The sequence below is a fragment of the Pteropus medius genome, unplaced genomic scaffold (genome assembly GCF_902729225.1).
Source record: "Pteropus medius unplaced genomic scaffold, Ma_sr-lr_union100, whole genome shotgun sequence".
NCBI lineage: Eukaryota > Metazoa > Chordata > Mammalia > Chiroptera > Pteropodidae > Pteropus > Pteropus medius.
In genome coordinates this window covers 8,380,868-8,402,362 of record NW_024354875.1, presented here as the reverse complement: position 1 = coordinate 8,402,362, position 21,495 = coordinate 8,380,868, and the positions used below count along the sequence as shown (strand labels likewise).

The following is a 21,495-nucleotide window of genomic DNA, read 5'->3' as shown; positions in this document are numbered from 1 at the left end:
CACACTTTTAATTATCAATTATCTTAATAACTCAGGATGTTATACATTTTATAATTAAAAAAACATTGAGGATCGGAGAGCTTAAGTAAACTTCTCAAATTTATACAGGTAGTTGGTAGCAGAGCTCTATCAAACCTGTATTTTCTGACTCTTAAGTCTATCATTTTGAACTATATATCACAGTAACCTCCGTATTTGTATTTACTGTGATGATTTTCAGCTTCTAAAACAAATTTGCAAACATTATTTATTGGATTCTGATAACAATAGTTGAAAGTAGGTTATCATTAATCTCATTTTACAGATAAGGACATTTAAATTCTAAAAAGATTTAAAATTTTTTTTAATGCAAACACTTGTTTCATAACTAGAGCAGAGAATCAAACAAGTGCTCTTGACCTAAAATTAGGTACCTGAAGGAAACTGGACTTTGGGTGGTAAACACACAATAGAATATACAGATGTCAAATTATAATGGACACCTGAAAATTATATAATTGTATTAACCAGTGTTGCCCCAATAAACTTAATTTAAATAAATAAATAAATAAATAAATAAATAAATAAAAGCCTGCAAAAAAATAATGATAAAATAAAACAAAATTAGGTATCTTTCTTTTAAATGGCTGTATATCTAACACAACCATTTTCTTTACATTAAAAATGCTAAATTCTGGATTTAAAATTTTGTGAGTATTTGTTCTATTGGGAGCTATCTGGAATTAGGTATTTTGTACATTGTCACAGTAATGTTCAATAAACTCCCAATACTATATAATAACCACAATGCCTAAGTGATCACAGTACACAAAACTTTTGCTCATAAGTTCTCAGGCCTTCTGAGCAGTTCGTATGGTCTTGGCTGGACTTATACTATGCAGTCAGCTGCAGAGGAAGTAGATGGCTTTGCTGATCATGGCAGGTCTTTCTCTCACGCTAGCTATCAGCTTGTTTCTTAAGGTATCTTCACTTTCTCTTCACATTTATTCATTCAAAACACATTTAGTTAATGTGCTGGTCAGAGCCTCCTAAAGTAAATTTATATCCAGTGGGGGGAAAAAAAAATGGCAGGTAACTTCCTTACCCCAAGGGTAGCCAGCCTAGATTTGCTACTTTCTGAATCTCACAGCTGTACTTAATAATTTCTTCCCTTGGTGTTAGTTGTTAGGGACATCATAATGGGCAAAACAATCGAGATCCCTTGATTTCACGGAGCTTATAATCCAGTGAAAGAAATAAATGGCACACAAGTAAATATTTAAAATATATTTCAAAGAGAATAAATAGGCTATGGCGAAATAGAATAATGGAGATGGGGCTTTATTATGTAACTGATCAGGAAAGACCTTTCTGAGAGGATGAGATTAATAAGAACAGTAAACCTGATTGCAATGGACAGAAACTCAGCTCAAATTAAGTTGAATGGATAAATTCGTTGACTTACATATACAAAGTATGGAAAATGTGTAGGAGATTTGAAGGAAGAAATTATCCTTAGGGATACTTGGAACTATGGATTTGAATGTCCTCTAATCATGGTCTCTCCCAAATAGTTCATTCTTAGTGACTTTTTTCTTTTCTACTGTAATACCAAAAATAGAATTCTTCAAACTACAAGGACAAGAACACTGGCAACACTAGCCTTAGAGATTTGTGACTTAAGAGAAAAAAAAGACTTGAAAACTCTCCCAAGTTTACAAACCTGTTGGCCTGGCTTAGATCTTACATCTGTTTCCTGGGACAGTTGGTGGGCAGGGATGATTATAGCAGCTCACATTCAGAGAATGTGTCTAGATTACTAATAAGAAAATTGATTTTCCTAAAGGAAAGTGCAAAGAGATGACACTAACATGGAAATGGGGGTAATCTTTGCAAGCCTGTCTCCCTCCCTCAAAATATATTCATCAAACAGAATTCATATCTAACTCTTTTTAGTGTGTCAAATAGTAATTAGTACAGAACTTGATCTAATTTGTAATTGATAACATAATTTTTGTAAGTTTTGGGTATTGAAACATTTTACTTTTCTTTTGCTCAGTTATTGAAACATCTTTATTTCTGTTTTCAAAGCTTCTCCCTTTCTCTCCACCCAGGGCTGATCTAGGCTTAAAAACTAGGGGGAAATAATGTAATCATGATTTTCTTGGACTGTGGAGAAAGCTTCATCTTCACTCTTATGGAGACCACTTTCTAACACAGGCACAGCTCTTTTTATAGAAATCCTCTTGTTGGGTCCCTCTCCTTCATGGATCTGTAGGCATGTGATGACTACTAGCTAACTCTTAGCAACTTCCATGGTGTTTCTAAGGTTTGGACTGCCAAACTCTAAGAAACTCTAAGAAAACATAAAATCTTCCGGTTTGTTTTCAAATTGCAATAGTTCTTGTATTCTGTAATCAGAATCAGGTGTATAAAAATCCAAGAAAGAAAAACACATTGATACTTTATCATTTAAATAAAATTAAGGTTTTTCAGTTTTTTCAAATTTTAGATTAAGAGAAACTGTTTTTTTAATGACAGAAAATTACACTAATTAAACTAATTAATTACAAATAATTAATTACACTTTTAAATGAGTAGATTTTTACCTCAAACATTGTATCCCACTTAACAAGTTGGTAAATATTTTCATAAGTTTATTAAAAATAAATTTAATTTCAGATTCATTTGAAGCATTCATCATCTTTTCTATTCGCCATGAGATCAGAAGGATTGATCTTCATAAAAGAGATTATAGTCTACTTGTTCCTGGACTGAGAAACACAATTGCACTCGATTTTCACTTCAATCAAAGTTTGCTTTATTGGACAGATGTTGTAGAAGACAAAATATACCGGGGCAAGCTCTCTGAAAGTGGAGGTACATGTGTTACAATGTTGACTTAATGTTTAGATTAATTTTTAACTGAAAATTCCAGAAAATATGTTGTAATAAAAAGGAATTTAGATTAATCTTTAGCCTCTGGTTCTACATCTCCTCCCTCATATATATGATATCAGGGATGTCACATATACGTGTGAAGATATGTTGAGGGAATGAAGTGGTGAAGGCCTGTGCTGTATATTCCATTTTTAAATTATGGACAAATTCATTAGTTTTTGGTGAAGAAATGTACTTTTAAGAAAAAATGACTGTCTTCTACATACTAATGGTTATATTTTTGTGAGTTAAAATAGCTTTTTTAAATTTTGTTATGATGTCAGCAAAATTCATGAGTAAATCATGAAGAAATTTTTGCAAGCTATTAATATGAGCTAAATTTTTTTGCCATATTTTGATGTATCTCTTTTTTAATCTAGGTCTTTCTTAAGTGGCAAGACTTTGAGATAAATATAGTTAATATTTCTCTTGAAACTGTTACATCTATGTAATTATTTCAAGGGCCTGGTATTTCTATAAAATTCTAAATTCTTCCTTAAATCACATTTGCATTTTTTGAAAAATAATAAACACACGATATAGTAATGATGGGTAAATTTGTGTCCTATGTCATATTGCAAAATGTTGATTTCAAATGATGGATTTAGATATACGGGTTTAGTTGATTAACTGTTTAAAAATAACACTTAAAATGTCTAACAATAATCACTGGTAATGTCATAAACTATGAAGAGTTATCATATGAGAAAAGGTGTTTTTATACTTTTTTTTTTTTAATTCTGAAAGAAACAAAATTGTAGATAAATAAGAATATTGGTGGACATTACCAAATTGCTTATTTTAATTTAGATACCACTGATGCATTCTTCTCTTATTTGCAAACAAGTTATATTTTTTAAGTCTTATGGCCTAAGGAGGCGAGTAAGAAACATGTGATTTGGGGCTTATCTTTGTTATAATTAAATGCAGTAAAAGCTAGATTTATCTTATTTGTCATGCTTCTGAAAATAGTGTGTGCTGACTAGCTACAATGCTGTTGCCTTAGGAACTTTTTCTCTTTATTCTACCTGTGAAGAGCAACATTTGAATTAAATTGCACTGATTTTAACCAGCACACCATTATTATTCCCCAAATCTCACATTCTGCCTAAAAAGTCAGAGAAAAGAAATAACATTTTTGCAACCCAAACATTGTTATTATTAGCCTTAGAGTTGCTTAAACATTCAATTTCACTGGCGCTGAAAGAACCTAAGAGATTGAAAATTTTCCGTTGGAAAGATCAGTAATACTATATTTTGGTTCTTTTTAGTTTCCTCTGTGCCAGGTGATACTTTTGCATTCTATCTCTCAAAAGTTAGAATAATGTTTAAGTACTTTGTTCTGATAAGTAGACCTTTTTCTTTGTGATGAATGTTTCTTGAATGGGTACAAGTGTTGATTTCCTTTTTGTTGTAGGTGTCAGTGCAATCGAAGTGGTTGTGGAACATGGCCTGGCTACCCCAGAAGGATTGACCGTTGATTGGATAGCAGGCAACATATACTGGATAGACAGCAATCTGGACCAAATTGAAGCCGCCAAACTAGATGGTTCCTTAAGAACTACACTGATAGCGGGAGCCATGGAACATCCCAGGGCCATTGCTTTGGACCCAAGATATGGGTAAAGTTTTCCTTTCACACATTTACTTTGGCATACAAAATAATCTTTTAAATTAGTATGAAATTAAATTATCTCATAAATTATGAGTCAAAGTGCTTATTTTGTGAATGTATGTATATATATATATATGAATATTTATGTAATTGTGTATATATGTATGTGTACATAAGTGTATGTTGTATATATATGTTTATTACCACAGTTTGGTTATAGGATTTTTACATAAATACTTTTAGAGAATAGAAATATCTTCATTCTAAATATGGGCATTAGGCAGGCCCTGTTATAAGCTGTTATAACTCTATTGTGAAGCAGCAATTCAATGAATTTCTTTTTGACCTGCCAAAGAGATGTTGTAATTGTGTCTGATGGTTGCAAACCACAGGGCCAGTCTTTGATCCAAGAAGTTACAGATGTAACCACCTGACCCTTTACTTATTTTATATGTACTTGGAGTTTGTTTGAAAAATAATTAGAATAGCTCAAAATAGTCCATTGGTGAGATGCTGACTATTGGGACATTTGAAAAACAAGGCACATGATTCTGGACAACAAGGTCACATGTTCAGTAATTTAGATTTTTGCCCCCGCTGTTTCCCTGTGTGTTCTTTTGTGAAAGACCAAAGAGAAACACTGGATTTGAAGCCAAAAAAATGGAGGTTCCAGTTCCTCGTCAGTCACTTATTCTCTAGAAAACCTACTCAAGTGTATCATTTTCCCTTAGATTTCAGTTTTCTCTTTTATAAATTAGAGTTAATAATATAATTATCATTAGGTTATTTTTGAGAGGACAGGACAGTAAACATGTGAGAGGTAATATACAACTAATATATGTGAGAAATCTTTGTTATTACTGTTAATTATTTATTTCCTGGATAATTTTTTGTAAATCTAAAATCAATGTCAAGTCTAAAGGGCAATAGGAAAAAAAAATGTGTCTGTACTTTTAAGTAATACAAAGTCCAGAAAGCACAAATAAGATTGGGGAGTCAACCAAGAGGGAGTTAATGAGATGCAGAAGAAAGAAAGAGAGCTTTATGTATAAATCAGCTTCTTGGCCATACTCTCTGACTTGTGCTCTGGTTTATGCCCAATATCCAGAGATCAAAAGATTGGGAAATTTGTTTTTCTTTTCCTCACTTCAGACACAGAAATGAAAAAGGCAAAAGAAATTGTCTAGAACAGAGTTCCAAACTGGATTTTCCTTCTACAGTGTTTTCAATTTATTTCAATCAGTTTTTTAAAACAACGTATTGGGAGAATTTTGCATATAGCTGTGGTTTCTGACTTCTTTAGAAAAATAGGGAGATCTAGAAATAATGAGTAGAGCAGTAGCTGTATATTTTAGCATGGGGGTATTTTCTCTAGTTTACGCAGTTTATATTTTGCCCATTTTACTCATTATCTCCTATAATAACAATTCACCAGGAAACAAATGTGTCACGTATTGAGAAATTCTCTTTTTTAAAAAAAGACTATTTCTGAGGTTACAAATAGATTTCTGATCCTGACTCTTTACTTCCCACAAAGGTTCATTGTCTAAAGAGGTTAAAGCCTCAATATAACAACTAGTGGTGTGAAAATTTCACCTATTACACCTATCTAAGTTGTACCATCATCTTATCTGTATGAGAAACTTTCTGTATAAGAGAAAAGTGATATTTTGGAGAAAGTTGTGGTTTTAGCATGTATACCAACGTATAGGAAAATGGTGAGTGCTACCCAAATTATGGTTGGCATAGAGAGAGAAAAAAGAAATAATAAAAAAATAATAAAATAAATAAAATAATATAAAATAAAAGTGTATGAAAGTTTTAAAAATGATCTGACCAAAGTGGTAAAGCTAAGAGCTGAAACTTCATTTCCTATAGCTTTGAACTTCCAATGCTTAGAATAACCTTATTCATCTCAGTTTAGTTGGTGAATATCTAACCTTAGGGGAGAAAAAGGAAACAGAAACACAAAAGACACACAACTCACACATACCATTTAAGGGAAAATATTAGATACTATTTCAATGGTATAAAGAAATCTTCAGAAGTAAAATATCTTCTAAGAATTGAAAATTAATAATGAGCTAGCTTGTGAGTAGGGAAAATCTGATAATACTTCTGAGGAAGTCCATGCTCTTTGTTATTAATGGTTACTATGATATTGTGAGGCAAATTAAGATAACTACAGTAGAAATATTTTTTTTTTTTAAAGAGTGAAGAAATAACACTTGTGAATTTTTTCTGGCATAAATAACCAAAGTTCAGATGACAGTACTAATTCATTCAACTCTAAGAATGAGTCGAAAGGTTGACAGGTTTGGGTATTATGATATGATAGAATTTTTATTGTTAAAAATTATTTTAGAGAGGTGATGGAATGAAGAAGTACAAATTAGAAATTACACAATGTCCATGGGGATGTAGAGTACAGTGTAGGGAATATAGTCTAGAGTAATTGGGGACTTGATAAAAAATGAAAAAAAAAAAGAAAAAGATTATTTTGTAGAGGATTAATAACAACTATGATAGGAGGTTTATATAAATACCCTTAATTAAAAGTCCCATTGTAGCAATTAAATTTTAAAATGTAGTGCAGTATTAAAATATTTTCAAGTTTTTTGGACATTTTGGTAAAAAGTTATAGGTATGTTTAAACATTGGACTTTTCATAAGGTAAGATAGGAGCATAGTAAAATTAAACTCTCTCTCTCTCTCTCTCTCTCTCTCACACACACACACACACACACACTCTGAACTGCAAAACCGAGCTAAGCACGAGAAAATAAATACTGAAAAACAACATTAAATTTGATTTAAACAGCTTAGTGCTATTCACGTATTCAAAAAGAAATCTAAGATTTCCCCCTATTTCTCAAACTATTCATGAAATACATAAAGAAGCTTTGATTTAAAATTGATAGGAGTACTCAAGACATTTAAATGTCTTTCAAAAAAAATTCATTTTAGGATGCATTTACTAGATAATTTTTTGAGAAATATGGTTTCTGTAAGTAAAATTTCTACTAAATCATAAGTTTTCCGGTGGCAAGCAAAGTTGCTTCCAAGTCTATGAAATCCTTCATTATTCTTGTTATATATAATTTTGCTCAATAAATGCTTTTAGAATTGTGATAAATTAATGATACATATGAATAAACTTCGTTTACATGTAACTTATAAGAACTCAAGAATACACCTTAAAAAATAAACAATACAGTAAAAAACAGCTAATACTATAAACTTTATTTATAATAACAAATGAAAAAAGTTTGCAGCCAGCCACTTTACTTCCTACAGCAATCAAGATCTTTGTGACCTAGTTTACAGATACCAAAAAAAGAAGTGTTTTTAATCGACTACTTTGCTTCCTAGGCATAGAATCTGCTGGCCTATATTTTACATTATAAAGCATATTTTCTATTATGCCACATTCCTTTAATATTCTGGGTTTCGACCCAACATTCCAAGTGACATGTTATTCAAAGATGGTAAATTGGAAGTTTCAGGGAAGATACATTTTTCTTTTATTTCATTTTAAGGGAATACATTTACTGCTGACTTTAATGAGTACATGAATCTCCTCTAAACATCAAGTTTATTATTAGGGAGTAATAAGCACAAGGAAGTTCAGAATCTACCAGGCAGCACTCACTTTGGTTCTTGAACTTCGTTGCCTGTATTCTCGTGCAGCTGCGTGCATCTTCCTGCTCCATTGACAGTATTTAGTCTTCATTTGTCATAATAACTAGACTTTGCTGTAACAAATGCAGTTGATGAAAGCAAACATAGTAATTGTGAAGATTAATAAGACATTCAAATAAAAATTTAATTTTATCTGAAGTGTTCTTAAACAAAAATAATAAAGACATTGTTAGTTTTAGCAGACATAAAGATTATAGATAAGTGACTTTCTTTTTTGCCAAGATCATTTATTTTCACCTTCTGCAGCTTGACCTGATAGATGATAATGGTCTTTTCATGCCTGTAATGGTACAATTTGTTCATGGTCTATTGACCTAACTTAATTCTGATACAGACTAACCCATGAGTGCAGGAACTATAGAATCAGTAGACTGTAGTCTCTTTTTCAAAAGCAATTATGTCTGAATATTTTCATACATCCTGTAAGAAAGGATATTCGGTCTTTGTATATAGGAAGAAATAATGCAGTCATTGAAACACTAATACATTTTGACCATAAAAAGTAAGAATATGGGAAAAATTATCCTTTAAAAATACCATATAGCAAAGCATACAAAAGAGTACTTAGAATTTGATGAAACAACGATCCTTGAAATCAACTTTTAAAATTGATTGTAAACTGACTGTGTCAAGGTTAATAACATTCTGTAGGGAAACTAATTCTAGAACATATTATTTTATAAAGAGTTTTCGAAATTTCCCACCTGAATTGATAAAAGATTAGGACCATAGTGACCACTACAGAAGAAAGAGCTTAATGTAGCTATATTTAGTGAGTAAACGAAGGGATCACTCATTTTAGAATGCTGCAAATTGTCCCAATATGTATATACATATTGTACACTGCAAACATCTATTTGAAAGTCCACGGTGCCTATTTTTAGTAAACTTATATACAGAGCATGTGGCAGGGGTGCTGATATGTATTTTGTAATTGTCATGACCATGTAAGTCAGAACTAGGTAAAAAGTTATAAGAAGGACATCCAATCTTCATTTGTTATACAGGCAAAAGCGAATGCTCAGAAGTCTTTGGGTCATTATTCCGAAGTGTGAAGTACAGCTTTGTCTAGATTAAATGGTGGTTTACCAACCTATACTCAGAGTATCTATGATTCTCATATTCACTGTTTTTTTTTTCAGGGATTATTTTTACTAATCTTTTTTTAAATTTGAAACTCTACTTTACTTTGTTTGTCAAGATATCACCATAAATTTTACTGATACTATGTTGGTCTTGTTTCTATTTTAAATCTTATTTTTTTAATGCTAAATTTAAAGGGAAGCTGACAAATAAAAACTTGTGTCAGTGAAAGATGTGTGCATAGGAGTGAGACAAGAATTTATTTTATATTTTTGTTTATATCATTGTTTTCAAGAAAAACATTCAGCTGCTTAAGTGAATAGCCTACCACCATCTATTAATTAACCTTTCTTTCATTTTAACTGGTAACATGTTTTATATATCTACTTCTATCTGTCTATATCTACGTCTATCTCTCTCTCTATATTGCTTATATTATTTTATGCTTACATTTTCAGATAATTCATATTTTTTCATGTAAAACAATTTTATCTTTAAACATTAGTCTTTTCATAAAAAGATTCCCAACAATAAGATTTTATAAATGTCCTCTATTCTATTCAAAATTTTTTTCTATTTATTTAATGTTGCATTATTCATACTTTTAAATTATTATAAAATATTTCAAATACACAATATAAAAAGAATTGTATAATAAACTCTCTCACATCCATCACACAGCTTTAACAATTATCAATACATTTTTCTCTGCTATATTAATGTTAATTTTTATTTTTTCCAGTTGTTTACTTAATTTATTCAAATATTTGGTGGTTAAATAATGGATAATTTAATTGATTTTTTTTTTTAATGTATATGTTCTCACAACCAGGGCTGTGGAAACTTCTAAAACTATCCATGAAGCTAAAATACTTTTTTTTTTAATATAAACTCATTATTCGAGAGACGTTCGATGATATAAATCCAATCCTATGACCTATTCCTCTAAATCCTTTTCTCATGGCTTTGATTCATGCTTACTTTATAACACTAATCTACCTTCACATATATGTTGTTATAACATTTAAACATTGGCATTAACGTTAATTCTTTTCTCTCTCTCTCTCTCCATTTCTTTAACAGTTTGAAAAGTCTTCAAACTTTGCCTTTAAATAATATTCTCTATGAATACATGTGTGAGCATGCTTGTACAAACATAAATATTTTCTATGTGCTAGCCATCCTATGTGCTAAATTGTTTACATCCATTGCTTCATCAAATGCTCCTCACAAGTGCGACTGTTATATTTTTTATTTACAGAAGAGAAAATAGAATCTGAGATTAAGTATGCTGGAGTGGCAGATTCCGATCTTGATTCCAAGTTTGTCTAACACAAAAACATATGCATTGCCACAATTCAACATTCCCACAATTATTTAATAACATTTTTTGACTGTCCACTGCTTAAGTTGTACATGAAACTCCATTTTTATCAAGAAAGTCAATATTTTTCTTCCTGGTCCATCATGCTCTTTTAGCACATGTGCTTGCTAAATTTATTATGTAATATTTTAAATTGTCTTCTAAATATTTCATATTTGCAATTCTATGTCCTGTAAGAGACTACATACTTCTCAAAAATTGAAGTGATGATGATGTTTACATCACAACATTTCTTTAGACATAATACTTTTTAAAAAAAAGAAGATAGGTTAAATTAGATTTTGAATTTTCTTCCAGAGGATTGTTTCATTTTCTAAGGTAATCTACCAAATTCCTATATTCAAGGAACATTCAAAGTAATGTAAGAATAGAAAAATAGCAAATATACATGTAATTATAACAAAGAACAAACTTTTCACTAAGAACTTAACCATTTTTCACCAAAATATTTTCAGAACTGATAAAAAGAAAATTTACCGAACTGTCATTTTATCCCTAGCCCTCTGCATTCTCACTTACCAAATGTCCATGCTATTCATTAGGTTCTGCTACCAAAATAGAGAAGTCAACTAAATATACTCCTGCTCCTGTACTGGATGCTTTCCCTTTGCTGCTTTATTTAATGATGTGACATTAAAGAGTTAGTTGTTAAAAGCGTGAGAAAAGAAATTAAGCTGTCTGGTTTCCCGTCTTCATCTACTACTTGCTAGCTGTGTAACCCTGATCACGTAATTTAACTTCTCCAAGTTTGTTTTCTCATCTGTAAAGCATGGATAACTAACCATGGCCTCATGGTCAATTAAATGTGATAATCTATATAAAGCCGAAAATAGTTAGTAGCACATAGTAAGCACTCAAAAAATATTAGCCGTTGTAATGATTGTGGAACTATTGGGTAACTGTATTATATAATCACTAAAGAAACATGCATCAGTAATCTAGGCCACTGTCAATTAAACATAAACCATACATTACCTAATGGCCTTAAAAATCACATACATAACATGTAGCACTTAATGCCTACTGTGTGGAACTGTTTGTGCAAAATTCCATGAATTTCTAAAGTTACAAATAGTATCTGTTAAAAGATATAATGATCTTTAACATATAAAAAGGTGTGTTTTAACAATTTCATGTTTTTACATATCAAAGTATATGATTTCCTTCTGTTTTTGTTTTTTTTTTCTATACATTCTCTATTATATGATCTATTCAATTCATGTGAATCCAAATATCAGACTAATGACTTACAAATTCATAGTTCCAGCCCTGTTTTCTCTGAACTTCATCATGGCATATTTCACAGCTTCCTGGACATCTTCTTTTTGTTGTCTTAAAATTTCAAGTTCAAAAAATCAAAATAAACTTTGATTGCTGTCCACACCTATTCATACTCAATTATGATCTCTGAAAATCTGCTCTTCCATTTTTCCCATGAATTTCTAGCATTGCCCTCCCCATCCTCACTCTAAGTTTGCTGAAACAAGAAACTGACAGTCAACTTACAATTTCATTCTCTACCTCATTCCCTATATCCAATCCTCAGATAGTCTTGGCAGTTTACCTCTAAAATATACCTTTAATTCATTTGTTTCTCTTCACTGCTGTCACCATGGTCCAAATTACTATCAGCTTTGCCTGTTTTTCTAAAATAACCACCTGACATAGCTATATTCTTGCCTCACTATAATCCATTTACATATGATGTCACGTTTCTCCCCTGCTTAAAAATACTTGTTATTCCCTTGAAATAAAATCTCGAATAATTGCCTTAGCCTACAAGACCTTCAAGAGCACCCTTTTCAACTTTATCTTCTTTCCTTTTCCTCCTCACTCATACCTTCTGATGCACTGGTCTTATTTCTGTTCCTCAAGGCACCCACGTTTTTTCCCCATTAGGGCCTTTGTGTCTGCTGTTTATTTTGCTCATTGTGTTCTTTATACCACATTCCTCATCTTTCAGATACAGTGCAAATATCATCTCCACACAAAGTGGTTTTCTCTTTGATCACCTTCTCTAAGTAGTTTACTCACCTACTATTCTGATAACAATTTTTTCTTCAAAATATTGTAGAAGCTATAATTATAATTCCATGTGTTTATTTAGTCTGTCTATTCCACTAGACTCTAAGCCCATGAGGGTATGTAATATACCTATTTCTCTTGCCATTGTTTACCTAGCCAATGCCTAGCATATAGTATGTATTCAATGAATATTTACAAAACGAATGACTAAAACAATAGTATTATTTCTTTTTGTTCAGAATTCTCTTCTGGACAGATTGGGATGCCAATTTTCCTCGTATCGAATCTGCATCTATGAGTGGTGCTGGAAGAAAAACCATCTACAAAGACATGAAAACCGGGGCTTGGCCTAATGGACTAACTGTGGACCACTTTGAAAAAAGGATAGTTTGGACAGATGCCAGGTTTAAAAATAATCTTTTTTTTTTTTTGTATTCTCTGTTTCCTTCCTCAGATAATATTTACAAATTCAAAACATGTTATAATATGCATGTATCATGTATGCACACATTGAAATAGGTGGTGATTTTTGTTTGTTTTTATTATAGTGGTGGTGGTTTTCTGGCAATTGCTGGTGATTTTATTGTTGTTGTTATGATTTTTTCTTCCTACTAATTATATACATGCCTATAAAAACATTTTTTACAAAATATTTTATCTGTCACTTATCTAAGTAATGTGATCACATCACTAGACTATTTGAATGAGTTTTGATAAACTATGGATGTAATTACCTTTCTGTAGGTCAGATGCCATTTATTCAGCCCTCTATGATGGAACGGGCATGATAGAAATTATCCGAGGTCATGAATACCTTTCTCATCCCTTTGCTGTCTCTCTATATGGGAGTGAGGTCTATTGGACAGACTGGAGGACCAACACATTGTCCAAAGCCAATAAGTGGACAGGGCAGAATGTCAGTGTGATTCAGAAAACCAGTGCCCAGCCATTTGACCTTCAGATATACCATCCTAGTCGTCAGCCACAGGGTAAGTACTTGGTATGAATTAACCACCAAGAAAGTATTTTCACCTTAATCATATAATATTTGAACTGTAAAATAACTTTTGCAAGTTGTTATATCTTATAATTATTGTATGATGGGAATGATCCCAGCCTTAATTTCAATTACTTCAGGATTGTTTTTTCCTTTTTAATCTCTTTCACATAGAAATAGAGAAATCTTAGAAATTAAGGGTTTTACACCAAGTCCACAAAGTTTTAGTCACTGCTATTGCATCAATAAAAGATAAAAGATACTGTGGGAAGTTGTAGAAGGTCTTCAGAATTGGAATCTCTTATCTAAGTATGATCAGTAAATTAGAGAACACCAAGGACACATTTATGTTGGACCCTAAGTAGTCACTCTATAGTATATGGAGAGGAGAAGGAATGATGAGTAAAAAAGGATAAACCACTTGCTTGAGCTTATTTGTTTTTAGAGAATTGAGTTCACATGAACTTCTACCTCTCCCCAGGTATTCCATATTTTGGTGCAATAGTAATCTTCATATTGGCTTTGTGATTTCATTTCCTCTACTTAATTCTTACCAAATGTTCTTTTCTTTTTTATTTTATTTTTTTAGGCGAGGCAACCCTTGATTGACCTCGCAGATTGCAAGGACCTTGTCAGTTTATAATCCCGTATTTTTTATTTTTTATGCCTACAGCACCTGGTCTTTCTAGGTGGTCTCCCATCCAAGTACTAACCAGGTCCGACACTACTTACCTTCCAAGATCAAACGGGATTGGGTTTATTCAGGGTGGCATGGCTGTAGACCTTACCAAATGTTCTTAATTCTAAGTATCACATTTCTTTTTCTTTCTTTCTTTCTTTTTTTTTTTTTTTTCTTTTCTGGAATACCATGGTCATTTGGTGTGACATCAGCTCATCTTTTTATACCTCTTGCCTGACTCTTCTTCATTATGATATGTGTCATAACCTATGAAAATCTCATGTCAACACAATAATGTTCCTTTTATCATTAGGGTATTTTTATTTGAGACATGATTCTCAGATGACAAGCTCTTTTTTTACAGAGAGTATACCTTCTTCTTTTCCATCTTTCAGTGTAGAGTAAGCAGATCTTCCACTCATGTTATAAACCACACTTCAAGCCTTATTTTGAATTCATGTTATTATAATATCTTCTAGACTTGACTAAAAATACTCACCTCTGTGGTCCATAAATTCCATGACTATCCTTTGTCTTTCTTTAATGCTTGGTATTTCTTCTCCCTTGATACTATTTCTCCCATCAAAATTTCCTCATCTATAAATGTTTCTGTGCCCTCTCTCTGAAGTAATCTGATTGAATTCAATAATCTTCCCAGATACTCTCAATTTTTCAGTTTCAATTTTTTTATATAATTGATCATTCTTTGTCACATGGGCATTTCATATACTATGTGAGCAATCACTTTAATCTTTTCCTATCACCCTTAACTCCTTTATTCCTTTCATCCTACAAACCTGAAAAACCTGAAGATATTAAAGGGAAGATATGTAGCTTAATCATTTTTGCAATTAAAAAACATTTAGTAAATATATTGGATTTACCTAATTGAAATTAGGCAAGAAATCATGATTCTAACCAGCGAAGTGCCACTACTATAATGAAAAAAAGATATTCTTCTCCAAAAACTTCCTTTAGCGAGAAGAAGTATCTAGTCATAAACACTGTAGGCGAATACTTATACAATAGGTTTTAATTTTTGTAAAAGCAAAAATATGTAAACATATATTTTTGTCCTCTGGCTAAGAATTTTGTAGAAACTGTAATTCTTATATTTAGAGTAATTTAAATAAATTGGAACATGAAAAAATGGCTCAGGTCTATGTATTACATCATTCCCCTCCCTCAAAATAGGATCAATGTATTTCATTTATTGACTGTCTGTTTTGCCCACATGATATGAACCCTAGTAAATTCACAGAATGGGAAGGAACATGATACTTTCAAGCTTTTCTGACATTTCCACATATATAGAATGGAAGTCAGACATTCGATATAATTAATTTGGTTGGGGAGATATGTTCTTGACATCTTTACCTAACTTGAAAAGTGATTTATATTTGACTTCTCCATTTTACATAAAATAAGAAAGTTTTTACTGTATGGATCTAATTTAACATATTTTCCCAGGATTCAGGGTAGATATTCTAGTCTTTATGTACTTTTAGAGAATGTAAACTATAATGAGAACTTGCTATTTCCTAAATGAAATTCAGTCAGTTTCCAATTTTGAGAATGATCAGATAACATTTTACTTTCCTCCATTATAAGGATCACTGAGCATATAATAATCATTATCCATCCTGTTTATCTGCTTCTGTAAAGTAACACTTTCAATGCTAGGGAATAAATTAAAAAAGATGCAGGAACATATTAACTATTTTATTACCAAGGGTAGAATTAGAATAAAAATGGTGACAAAGTTCAGCATTAACACAGGTACAATAATAATAGCTCCTTGTTTTCTAGTTAATGAATGCAAGATTCACGGAAAAATAATAAATTTTAAAAATATGTGACATTCAATGCTGTAAAATTGAAATATATCTTTCACAAATTAAAGAAAGAAAGGTTAGATGTATTCTTTAAAGTTATCTAATTCTCCAAGTAGGGAATTAATAAAAGTTTTAACACCAGTTTCCTTATAAGTAACCATTCATCATGTGTACAATTTCCAGTTTAGTTCTTGAACACTTAAGCAGAAAGTTTAAAAAAAAGAAAATTTACTTTAGATCCTTTGGTTGCTAATGTTACATGAAATTAAGAAGAAATAAATCAAAACAAATTTATGTAATATAAAGGAATAATAGTGGGTATTTTAAATCTAATTTAAAAAAATATTTTTCAGTACAAGGAAACCAAGCTTAGAGTTAATGGCATGGCCTTGAGAGCCCAAATCCCAGCCCTACAATTTATTAGTTGTATGATATTGGGCAAGATACTTAACCTCGTCATGCCTCAGTTTCCTTATCTATAAACTAGAGATAATATCATCTACATCATAGGTTCTAATAAACATGAGGTTTATAGTTATTAAATACAAACATGTTAAATACAAGTTAATATGAAAAGTTCTTAGAACAGTGTCACACCCATAATTAGTACCATGTGTTTATATACATAAGCAGATTAAATATTAAAAAGTAACCATTGTTGCAATCATATCACTGTCCTAGTGCCTTTTGACAAAATTTAGGTTACATTACTTTTTTGAGATATTTTGAACATATTTTCTTAGAGTTAAATAATTCATGATGGCCTTAACAACATATTTTTCCATATCATACCAGTTCCTTTAAAGACAAATACCAATAAAAATGTGAATCAAACCTGTAAAGGAGAGCAATATGGTTGATCTATCAAGAAAATGCAGGTGTAATCAGATGACTAGATCATCAAATTTATTCTGTTCACACTTAGGTTACCATCTAACACCACTGCTCACAGGCACAGCGAATAGCATAAAAGTTATGGTTATAGTAGCAAAAGAAATATTTAAAAGTTTATTTGATATTTTAATTATTAAATAATTTAACATATTTTCAAAATTTAATTAAAAATATTAAATAATATTTTCCCACACAGATAAGTTATAGCATGCAGAAAAACGGGTACAAGAGAAAATATACACATAATGCTGATATATACATGGGGATACATCTACATTTATTTTTTTGAGTTAGTGTTTTTGTTTTCTTTAGACAAATACTCAGTAGTAGAATTGCTAGATCATACAGAGACTGTATTTTTAATATTTTGAGGAACCTTCCATACTGTTTATCATAGTGGCTGTACCAATTTACATTTTCACTAGCAGTGCACAAATGTGCCCTTTATTCCACATCCTCTCTAGTACTTGTTATTTCTTTCCTTTCTGATACCCACTTTAACAGGTGTGAGATGCTATCTCATTGTAGTTTTGATTAACATTACTGATCATTAGTAATGTTGAGCTTCTTTTCATTTTTCCATTGACATCTGTACATCTTCTTTGGAAAAATTATTCAGATCCTCTGCCCATTTCTGAATCTGATTGTTTTTTGTTTGTTTCTTTATTTGTTGTTTGTTTGTTATTTTTGCTATTGAGTTGTTTGAGTTCTTTACATATTTTGTATATTAACCCCTTATCATATATATGATGTGAATTTTTTTTTTCCATTTGGTAGGTTTTCTTTTCATTTCGTTAATGGTTTTCCTTGCTGTACAAAACCTTTTAAGTTTGATGTAGTTCCTCTTGATTTTTACTTTTGTCGCCTTTGCTTTTGGTGTCAAATCTAAAAAATTATAACCAAGACAGATGTCAAGGAGTTTATCACCTATGTTTTCTTCTAGTTTTATGATTTCCCAGCTCATATTCAAGTCTTTTATCCATTTTGAATTTATGTATGTATTTATTTATTTATTTATTTATTTATTTATTTATTTATTTATTTATTTTTTGTACAGTGTAAAATACTAGTCCAGTTTTACTCTTTTGTATATGGTTATTCAGTTTTCCAAATATTGTTTATTTAAGAGACTGTTCTTTCCCCATTGTCTTTTCTTGGCTCTTTTGTTATAAATTAATTGACTCTATGTGCATAAGTTTATTTCTGAGCTCTCTATCCTGTCCATTGATCAATGTGTCTTTTATGCTCTTTTATTTTTTTTAGAACAAAAAAAATGAATATATGTATTCTTTAGGAGATATGTACACACACATATATACAAACACACACACATGCCTTTATAATGTAGTTCTAGTCCTTCCAGAGTTCTACTAGAGTTCATGATAGAATAGGAATACAAACCCATAAGAAAATAACTATAACCAAAATGTAGTTATTGATTCCCAAATTTGAAATCTAATGCTAGTAAATTAAATCTAAACCTGAATTTAATGAGAGAAATACAATGTAATAGGTTTGATTCAGTCCAGGAATAATAATAATTGGAAGTCCTCCACTTGGAACAGAAAGGAAGTTAGAGGTACCAACTTAATGCCTAATTTCTCTATTTTACATTTTGGTCTCCATGAAGTTCTAAGTTTGGGCTAGCACGTTTGAACATTGTGCTATTGTCATTGGGGGTGGGGTGGCAAGGAAGTGGGCCTGAAATATTTCTAATTATAGGAGTGACACATAGGATTTATATATTAGGCATGTAGTTATGATACCAAAGCAAAGATAAGACAGAGGAGGGGAGAGATTGGAGATGAGGTAGGTAGTTTTAGGCATATTACATCTCCAAAAAAGTAAAGACAGAAAGTCTAGAGCAAAGTAGGACACCGAGTAGTAGTTTTATTGTGACAGCTATCATAGGGACTGACAACAAAAATTTGAATATAAAATATTGGGAAATATGGAACTAGAATTTCACATAAAGTATATGTGAAATTCTAGTTTGACGTTGGTTAGATAATCACATTTTATTCCCATATGCTTTTGGAAGATTTATATGTATTTACTCTATTCCATCAATTGAACTGATAACTGGGTACTTTAAGCTAATTTCTCTGTATTTGGCATGTACTGGCAATTTATCTCATGTAGTTGATACTTATGGATACCTACTGAATAAATACATAGGAGAAAGTTGTTTCTTTAATATAGAGAGAATTTATATAAATACAAATATATATTTTTTTTACTTTTATAATTAGCAAAAACACCAAAATTGTAGATTTTCTTTTAGGTGAAGTCTTAATTTACAGTTATGAAGCCATCTAATCTAAATATATTTTTATCTTTAAACACAGCTATTAATTAAATAAATGTTGAATATATTAAAAAATGAACAGCAACAATAACAGACTTTTATACTAAACCCTTTGGAGCCATATGTTAGTTTTTGTTTGGATAATGAAATCCATGCTTGCATGATTAAGCATTAAATAAAAATGGTTTCATGATTTTGAATTCATAATAAGAAAGGTATGCATTTACATTATGTTTTATTAGTGCTTTACAGACAATCACTCTTAATTTACACGAATATTTGCAGGAAAAATTCTCCTTCCAAGAGACTTTTTCACTTCAGAGCCACATACCAATTATAAATCTTTACAATTCATTTTTTACCTTCTCCACATTCATGGTAAACACCATAAGAAAAAACTCTCTTAGCACTTATAGTTTGTATATTTATTTGATATTTTCCTAACTCTGTTTTGTCTATTCAACTAGATTATAATATATTTGAGTAATAGTCTTTTTTATTTATTCGTGTCAATTATAGAATCCAGCTAAGTCATTTATTATAACAATATTAATAATTATAATAATAATAACACCTAACACTTGCTAATTCTTCTTGTAATTCCATGAGAAAGATCCTTAGCAACATAGTTTTACTGATGAGGAATCTAAGGCAGAGAAATGTTAAGTTATTTGCTTAAGGTCTAATAGTGAGGGGATAATTGCCCAGTTATCCGACCTCATGGAGAGTCACCCCAGAGCTCCTTGCCTTAACCACTATGCTCTAATGGAAGAAGACATTGAGTTCATATTTATTGAGTCTTCTTGGAATTGTTATATCACATCACCGATGCCCGGAGAAAGGCAAGTTTTACTGACACATTCACATTAGAAAAACTATCTTACCTTCTTGGAGTTGATAGTCTAAAAAAGGAACAAACTAAATTAACAACTAGGATCAATAAAATAACTGTTATTATAAATGGATTTAGAATTTAAGCATATTTTAAATATATTTTAAAAGTTAGAAAGGTGTGATCCTAAAAATATTTTGGGTTTAGCTTAGTTCAATTCCTTCCTCTGTCTCTAGCCTCCTTACCTGAAACAAATTAATTAATTTTTGGAGTTTTATTTCCTCATTTGCAGGTTGACGAAGCTAGAGGTAAAGAGAGAGTAAATAGGAAACTAGATTGGGCAGAAATCAAAGCATGGTGGAATTTAAATGATTCCCTTTCAAGGGATTTCAATTTTTATCTTCTAGGATAAGTGGTTACAATGATCTCAAACTTCAATGTGCATTAAAATTACCTGGAGGGCTCATTAAAACATAGGTTTCTGTACTCCACTCAAAAGCTTCTGATTCTAGTTGATCAAACAAATGAAACCAGCAGTTTGCAAGCTGGAAACTTAACTCCATCTGTACAAGGGATAGGTTGGAAAGAGAAGACTGCAGGAAGGAAACTAGTAAGGATACACTTAGGTAGATCAGGAGATATCTAATGCTCAAATCGGGGAGATGGTCATAAGAACAGAGAGAATGGTATAGTTGAGATAGTCTTAGAGGCACAATCAATTTAGAAAGTAGTGATAGAAGTTTGTGAAGTGGGAAAGTTTGGGGAGAGAAGGAAGGATTTGGAATGGCTTTAGTTTTCTAGTTTTTTAATTGGCTTCACTAAGTGTGACAGAGATCATGGTCATGGTTTAGGGGAGAGGTTAGCAAACTATCTGTGAAAGCTAGATAGTAAGTATTTCAGGCTTTATGGGCCATATGGTCTCTGTTGCAACTATTCGGTCTGCTGTTGTAGTGTGAAAACAGTTGTATGGAAAATGAAGAAGATGGCTGTGTTCCAGTAACATTTTATTTGAGGGCATATAAATTGAATTGCATAAAATTTTCATATGTTATGAAATATTATTCTTTCTTTATTTTTCACCATTTAAAAAAGTGACTCACATGTCAGTGTTAGCTTCTTCCCTCACCTTATAGGGGGAGTTGTTTGTGAACATGGAGAAAGTATAACTTTCTTCTTTTGCGTGTACGTCTTCTCCCATCTATCAGGTTATCCATCCTTCTCT

The 21,495-nt window shown here is 31.3% G+C and overlaps 1 protein-coding gene and 1 pseudogene across 1 annotated transcript in view; one reads left to right on the top strand and one right to left on the bottom strand.

Moving 5' to 3' along the window:
- Positions 1-21,495, top strand: part of LRP1B (LDL receptor related protein 1B) — a 1,647,539-nt gene that overhangs the window by 1,095,476 nt on the left and 530,568 nt on the right. The window contains exons 24-27 of the mRNA XM_039855262.1: positions 2,662-2,859; positions 4,337-4,541; positions 12,968-13,132; positions 13,473-13,717. Coding sequence (XP_039711196.1) covers positions 2,662-2,859; positions 4,337-4,541; positions 12,968-13,132; positions 13,473-13,717 — 813 coding nt within the window. The remainder of the gene's footprint in view (positions 1-2,661; positions 2,860-4,336; positions 4,542-12,967; positions 13,133-13,472; positions 13,718-21,495) is intronic.
- Positions 14,390-14,508, bottom strand: LOC120597238 (uncharacterized; annotated as a pseudogene).